The following is a 7,495-nucleotide window of genomic DNA, read 5'->3' on the forward strand; positions in this document are numbered from 1 at the left end:
CTCTATAAAGAAAGGAGACTATCACTAAAGAAAAGGCAGGGAATAAGCTAGAATAAAATAGTTTAGATATAGACATTTGCTTTGTCATTCTTGAACGGCAATATTACTAAACTTACCACTGTTGAGCATCCAATAAAAAAAGCAGCCTGTTTTCCCCCTACTCCAAAATATGATATGTCGCTATTGAGGGAGCGTGGCATTATAACTTGATTACTGCTTTCACCATCCCTAAAAAGAAAAAATGTTATTTTTGTATTGCAATTAAATTGTTATTGACTAAAATATTGAAACCAAGCTTCTTGTATCAGCGTGGTCTAAGCCAATGTTACGCAAACTATGTGCTAAGGGAGGGGCGCCGTTTACCGTACCTAAAGAACCAACAACATCGGCAAGGGTTCGAGGCCGACTCGCCCCTAGTTCTGGTGGAGGAAAAAGTCTTTTAAAATAAGGACTATAAACCGTAGGTCCAGTGTATACAGTTATAACCTGTATGCACTTAAAGAACCCAGTTCATTATCCGAGAAGAGTAAGGGGGCACCCCGGTGAACTGGTTCACAAAAGGCCCCTGTATCAGGGGGATTACCACCTGATAGGACAGTGATAAATTTACTATTGGTAATCCTTGGCCACATTGCCTAAAGACATTTAAATAAAAATAAACATGTTCTTCAGCCAAACATGTTGGGGCTGAGGTGACAGAATTTAGCTCAGCTTACATCTACTTATCATATGTAACATATAAAGTATAATCTCACATGTTTTTCTCTGCAGTTCTATCTCTTCGTATGAACTTTGACAGCCTGTAGACAGCCCAGTTTTGTAAGGCCTTTGAGGTCATTCCTTGTCCATTGTCACAAACAACTATCATGTTCTTACCCATAGAATCATCAAAGAACTGTCAGATAAATATGCATTTAATTGAATATAAGAGTTATTAGTACAGTAAAGCTATGGTAAGTTTTATGTACCATGTTGAATGTAGTTGTATAAAAGCCAATATTCCTATATTATAGATACACCAATGACTAGCCACAAATTATATAGATTTAAAGTTGAGTATGGGTGTCAACTAAGGTGGGTGACAAAATTAGTATACAATAGCATGCGACAATACTAATAGTAGTAACAAAAAATCGGCTGGGAAGGTTCATACACAAAAAATTGGTATGAGCTATTGATATAAACTTAGACAGCATTATTTCAAGCAATGTTGGGTGACACACCATACCTAAATTACATAGCTTTTGTTTCAACAAAATAGTGGGCGGGAAGATTACTCTTGTACTAGTAGTAGGTTTAAATGGGGCTTGTTGGGTCGGCTGGGAAGGTTCATAGAAGAAAAATGGGTATGAGTTATTGATATAAACTGTGCATAGTGCAAGCAATGTTATGTGACCCACCACACCTATTTATAAATTACATAGCTTTGGTGTCAACAAAATAGTATACTATAGTACTAGTAGGTTTAAAAGGGGCTTGTTGGGTTGGCTGGGAAGGTTCATAGAAGACAAATGGGTATGAGTTATTGATATAAACTGTGCATAGTGCAAGCAATGTTATGTGACTCACCACACATACAGTAGCTTTGGCGTCAACTAAATGGGTGGCAAGATTACCATAGTACTAGTAGGTTAAAAAGAGGCTTGTTGGGTTGGTTTGGTGGTTCATAGATGATAAATAGGTGTGATTAAATAAACTGTGACAGCCTTGGTGGATGGAAGCAATGTTGGGTAACCCACCAATGTTGGGTGACCCACCAATGTTGGGTGACCCACCAATGTTGGGTGACCCACCAATGTTGGGTGACCCACCAATGTTGGGTGACCCACCAATGTTGGGTGACCCACCATACTTTCTTATCACATTGAAACTACAGTATTACTATTAGCATCATCTAATAAAAAGGTTTTAGAACTTGTTACCAATTTCAGTTCTATTCTCCTTGTTCCCACATTGTTACTAGTAGCAGCCAAAGAATTGTCAATCAACTCAGCAAAAGCAAAAGCTGCAGAAAAGATACATATTATTTGTTTTTAAAATAAATAAAAAATTAAAGAGTTGACATCCTTTCAATGGCTTCTAAGTGATAGTTTTATATTTTGCTCATGTCATATAGAAGAATGGCAAAAAAGAAGCCTGTACTATCGTGAAAAGAATCCCAGTGGGCTTGATTTTGAGATGGGCTTCATTTTGAGATTACATTTGCAGACCAAAGAGGAGAGGAGGTGGGGGGCTTGGGGCAAGGGAGGCTGCTTTTCAAGATGGGCTTCTGTTTGCGATTTTAAAGGTATTGTACACATTTTTTATTAGCTTAAACTGCATTAGTGGTGTACTTACGCAATGGGTTTTGACCTTCACTGGCATAGTATTCATACATGCCACTTTTAACCAGTGTGTCATAGTGCGGCTGATAGTCAACTCTCTCCTGGGCTGGTGCAGACAGTTCTTGCTTGACATTGAATAAGAGGTACAATGTATCCTTGTCCTCAACCAAAGTATCTGCAAGAAAAAGATTCTTAAGCTCGGTTCACACTAGCGACGCACCGTAATGCAACCTACGAAAATGCCCTTCGATTAATTGTGTTTTCCCCCGCCTGCGTGAAATCAAACCTGCAATGTTTGCATCGCCAGTTCCCACTTATGATTAGGCAATACAGCACTTTGTGTCAATACGTCGCTGCGTTGCGTTCTAGTGGGAACCACGCTTAATGGCGCAAAAATATCTGGTTTCCCAAATGAATTTTATATATATGGAAGTCATGAAAGACTTTAGGGCCTTAGAAAAATTCTAGTTTTGAAAGAACCTGTTTCAGAGAGTCGGAGGTTAGGAAAATGAATGTTGTAGAGGGAGGGTGAATTGTTTTTCTGGGGCCTTATTACAAGTCTTATCATAATCTTAACACTGTATCTGTAGTGTTAATTAATTACGAAAAATGTCATTTAATGGGGAGGAAGGTTGGGTTGCTAATTGAACATGCTTGGCCGTGTGTTCAATGCGAACCCAAAGAACATCAAAGTTCTAACATGGGGAAGTGGAATAATATGATGAATGATATGATTTTGAACATTAAAGATGTATTGTCCCTTGAAACACAAAAAATGAAAAAAAAAAATATTCTAAATTTAAATTGGCCATATCAAAGTAATATTAAAGTTATTCACTTTAAGTCGAAAATTCGAGCCAAAAACAACAGTTTACGTAATTAACAGGTAAATTAATTAGATTACATTTCGTCTGAGAAATCGTCGCAAGCAAAAGTAAACAAAGATTTCAAACCATCAGTATGCATTATGCAAGATGCTAATTAGGATTGTTTACAACTCATCACGGTTGAGAAGGTGTTTTCACACAGGTCGTGAGGAAGTTTTATGATTATGCATACATAGTAGCCAAACAAGCGCATTGCATTATGGGATATGTTTTGATTGAAAACTTTGACTGGAAGTCAAAGTTATTTTTTGAACAAAAAAACATCTGTATTTCGGTTAAATTATTTTTTTTGGACTAATTTTTGGCGAAAGTTAATAACTATTATGATACTTAAAAATGACCCACTTTTTTTCGAAATTAAAAAAAAAAATTTTGTTGGGAATTAGTCAAAGGGACAATACATCTTTAATGAAAATGATTGTTTACAATACAATCCATCCATGTGAAAACATTGATAAAGTTGGAACTTTGCTTTACCATATGTCTCATTTGTCACTTCTTGCCGTGTTGTTGTAACAATTACAAAATGGTCTTTCTCTGTTAAATTGAACTCCTAAAAGAAAATTTTTAAAATCTTAATTCACGTCACATTATTTATGGTTGCCGCTCTCTAGTAGTAGGCTAGGCTAGTAGCAAGCCTGCCCTACTCGTAAATGGCCTACCATTATTACTATCTAGGTCTAGCCTTCCAGTTCCTAGACCCTAGCCTACATCTATTATGGACTGACTGGTGGGTAGGCCTAGGCTAGTAGTACTATTATTATATAGTAGGCCTCTAGGCTACTACTAGCCTAGGGAGGCCTAGGCCGTACCTAGGCCTAGGCCTAGGCCTAAACTAGGTAGCCCCCCTGCCTGATGTGCGTACAAAAAACGGTATACCTTGATGATCCTCAGTTTAAATGCTTCATAATTAAAAAGTCCAGCCAGTTGTATCTTCTTTTCAGGTGCATTTCCTCTTCTGCGATCAAAAACAAATACCGTCGCCGTTTCATTTTCTCCCGCGTCCATTTCAATCGTTGTTTTGGACGCCATTAATGATGAACTGTTTCCAATGTTTCTCGCTCGTGCATCACATACGCCGCTTACGTTGAAATCATGTTTAGTACCAAATTAAATAACAAACCAACTAATGCATACGTGGGAATTTCCCAAAACCTTATTTTCTCAGTTTTGTCGAATAATAAGTGATTAAACTAAGCACGGTAAGCCTATAATATATATATAATTATTATTATGTAACGTATGTAATAATAATAATAATAATAAGGTATTTGTATATAATAGTATACTCTTTTCTTATTGTAGAAGAAGAAATCAGCAATAGTATTAATTATAAGAAAGTTTCGTAGCCTACTAGTGAGTGGCATGATACTGAGCCTGTATCATATCTATCCAGATGCCCTTTTTGGCTAACCTACTAGAGGAGCAGAGCAGGTAACCAAAAGGAACTAAGTCTGATGAGTTTTTTAAAGGCCTGTTTGACGGATGGCCTCAATGCTAAAAAAAACACACCTTAACGTTTCATTCAATTATTGTTGATTACATTTATTTATTTACAGAACAAGAAATTTAAATGGCTTCAGAACAGCTGGCTACGTTTCTCGAAGATGATATTGAGCATACTAGTAGCAGGCCTAATATTGATGAGAAGGTTCTTGAGTGTGCCATATGCGAAGGAAGACTTAACAATCCTAAATACCTTAGCTGTCATCATACGTTCTGTTTAAAATGTCTCGAAGATTGGGTGAATAGAAATGGTGAATTATTATCCTGCCCAACTTGCTCCAAATCTTGTTCGATTCCAGAAGAGGGTCTGCAGAGGCTACCGCCAAACACCTCTGTGACCGAATTATTGGAAACAATTGAACAATTCACAAATGCAGATCAGATGAGATGTGTTACTTGTGGAAAAGAAGGTCATCCTGAGAGTTACTGCCAAGATTGCAGAGAATTTCTGTGCCTCAATTGTAGTGGTCATCATAAGAACATTCGAGCCTGTAAAAATCACAAGCTGCAATCGGTGGAAGATGTCCGATCTATGAGTGTAAAAGACATCATTGCAACGTATCCACCTCTGTGTTCTATCCACAATGAATCTTTAAGTTCATTTTGCAAAATATGTAATATTCCCATTTGCATTCATTGTTCAATCACGAATCATAAGCAATGGGAAGAAAAGGATAAACACATGCTTCATGTAGGACTATCATCAGATGAGTTAAAAACCCTCAAAGAAACATCAGTGGAACTGGAAAAAGCTGCTAATAAGTGTACAAGTAAATTGAATGAAAATCTTGAAGTTATTTTGGATATTGATAAGAAATTAGAAGAAAATAAAGAAAGGAGTTTGCAGGATATTGACAACCATGTAGAGGAAATGGTAGCAAGAATAAAAGAAAGTGGAGAAACGCTTAAAAAGGAAGTAAAGACAATATACAACCAGAAAAAGACAGTAACTGATTTCCAGATAGCAGAACTGACAACAGCGATATCAGATATAAATACAAACATTTGTTTGCTTCATCACCTAAAAGAGAGTGACGGAGCAATGGCCATATCATCTGGTAATAGTATTATCAGAGCACTGGAAATGAGAATCAAAGAAGCACCAAAAACAATACCTGATGATAATGTACAAATTAACTTTGTTAAAAACAAACAGCAAAATGCTTCATTGCAAGAGGATATCGGTAGTGTAATACAAACATCAGAAACAGCAATATCCCTTGAATTAAACGGGCCTGAGTGTGTGACAACAGATCAAGTAATTGAGGTTAAAATAATTAAAACTGCTGAATGTGATCTACATGAAAAGTATTTGGAAGCAACTTGGAGAAAGCCGTCAGGTAAAATTGAGGTTGACACAAAACAGTGTAGCTGCAGGTACATTACCAGTAATAATACGTTTAAAGGTAGATCAATAAGTGCAGGAATTTGCCAAGTCGATGTTAGTGTTGATGGTAACTACATTAAGAAATCACCAATAACAATCAAAGTAGAGAAAGTAGGTTTGATAAAAGAAGTAAGAATTTCGGCAGATAATGATAACGTCCCGGTAGATGTAGTCAGAGATGTAAATGATTGCATGCTTGTTTCATGTCGTAGTAATATAATTCATAGATACAAGCAATCGGGAGATTATGTTAGTAAGGTTACACTACCAATCGATGTAAAAGTTAACAGAATGTTTAAAATGAGGAATGGTAATATTGCATTCAGCGACTGTGGTGAAACTAAGAGCATTAAAATATGTACTATTGATGGTGAGGTTGTTAAATCAATTGGTGAGAGCAAGGTAATTAGCCCACATGGTCTTTATGTGAATGAAAGAACCAATATTGTGTATGTATGTAATGGTCGACATTTGGTTTTGTTTGATATTAAAAGTGGCAAGACCATTTCAGAAGTCTTTATTGACAAAAAAGTTGTCACCGATCTGTGTCTTACCGAAAGAAATATTCTTCTACTGGGAGACTCTTGCATATATTGTTGTGATTATGAGGGGAAAGTCTCCAAATATAAAGAGTTTTCGTCACGGTCCACCCTACGCGGAATAGAAGTTGATGATGATGACAATTTACTAATAGCTAGTGGGTATGAAGTTGAGGTATTCAAGCGTTACAGTGGAAGATCCATAAAAAGTATTGGTAAATCTAGAGAATTAACAAATGCACAGGGCTTAGCGCTTTTATCATATTATCCACGCAGAGTTGCAGTGATCGATGACAACAAAGTTAAAATATTTAATTATTAGATTATCTTATGTAGGATAACTACTATTAAACTAACTATTCTAACTATTAAATAATAAGGAAAATTGTATATAATGAATAGTGAATACTTAATTTTTCCTTCAGTTTTTAATTCAAATAAACGGGGTACAATATTGAGTATAAAGATAGCCAATATGAACAAACAATTGTATTCCTTGCATTCTGAACGGATTTGATTTATTTGTTACTATAATTTGGCATTTTGTATCCTCAAGTCTAAATGATATTGTCGGTGATTAAAAGATTTACTGTACTAGTATTTGCGGAGGCAACGAAGCTACAGAAAATACATATACTTAACTTAAACAAGGCCAACAGCCATTAAGTCGCGTGCTACAATGCATAGTGATACCGGACCGACATACAGACCGATAGACCGACAGACAGACCGACAGACAGACAGACCAACCGACATAGTGAACTATACTGACCGAAATTACTAAACATGTTTAAAAATGTTGAAATGTTTAAAAACATTTATATTTTTTTAATTTACACGTGCGTAGCCTGT

At 36.3% G+C, this 7,495-nt stretch overlaps 2 protein-coding genes across 3 annotated transcripts in view; one reads left to right on the forward strand and one right to left on the reverse strand.

Annotated features, from left to right (window-relative positions):
* The window catches only part of LOC140051471 (structural maintenance of chromosomes flexible hinge domain-containing protein 1-like), a 35,234-nt gene extending 30,980 nt beyond the window's left edge, over nt 1-4,254 (reverse strand). The window contains exons 1-6 of the mRNA XM_072096733.1: nt 4,091-4,254; nt 3,689-3,764; nt 2,338-2,499; nt 1,923-2,005; nt 756-895; nt 117-228 (exon numbers count right to left, since the gene is read on the reverse strand). Of these exons, the coding sequence (XP_071952834.1) occupies nt 117-228; nt 756-895; nt 1,923-2,005; nt 2,338-2,499; nt 3,689-3,764; nt 4,091-4,243 (726 nt within the window). The 5' untranslated portion in view covers nt 4,244-4,254. The remainder of the gene's footprint in view (nt 1-116; nt 229-755; nt 896-1,922; nt 2,006-2,337; nt 2,500-3,688; nt 3,765-4,090) is intronic.
* A 109-nt stretch (nt 4,255-4,363) lies between these two features.
* On the forward strand, nt 4,364-7,118 carry LOC140049770 (E3 ubiquitin-protein ligase TRIM45-like). Of its 2 annotated transcripts, none has more exons than XM_072094721.1 (2): nt 4,364-4,413; nt 4,771-7,118. In XM_072094721.1, exon 2 carries the CDS (start codon nt 4,785-4,787, stop codon nt 6,963-6,965), a length of 2,181 nt encoding a protein of 726 aa, XP_071950822.1. In that variant the 5' UTR covers nt 4,364-4,413; nt 4,771-4,784; the 3' UTR covers nt 6,966-7,118. The 2 variants fall into 2 exon arrangements, with proteins under 2 accessions (XP_071950822.1, XP_071950828.1); XM_072094727.1 differs by lacking the exon at nt 4,364-4,413 and adding an exon at nt 4,519-4,645.
* Nucleotides 7,119-7,495: the final 377 nt, after the last annotated feature.

This window comes from Antedon mediterranea, chromosome 1 (genome assembly GCF_964355755.1).
Source record: "Antedon mediterranea chromosome 1, ecAntMedi1.1, whole genome shotgun sequence".
Classification (NCBI taxonomy): Eukaryota; Metazoa; Echinodermata; class Crinoidea; order Comatulida; family Antedonidae; genus Antedon; species Antedon mediterranea.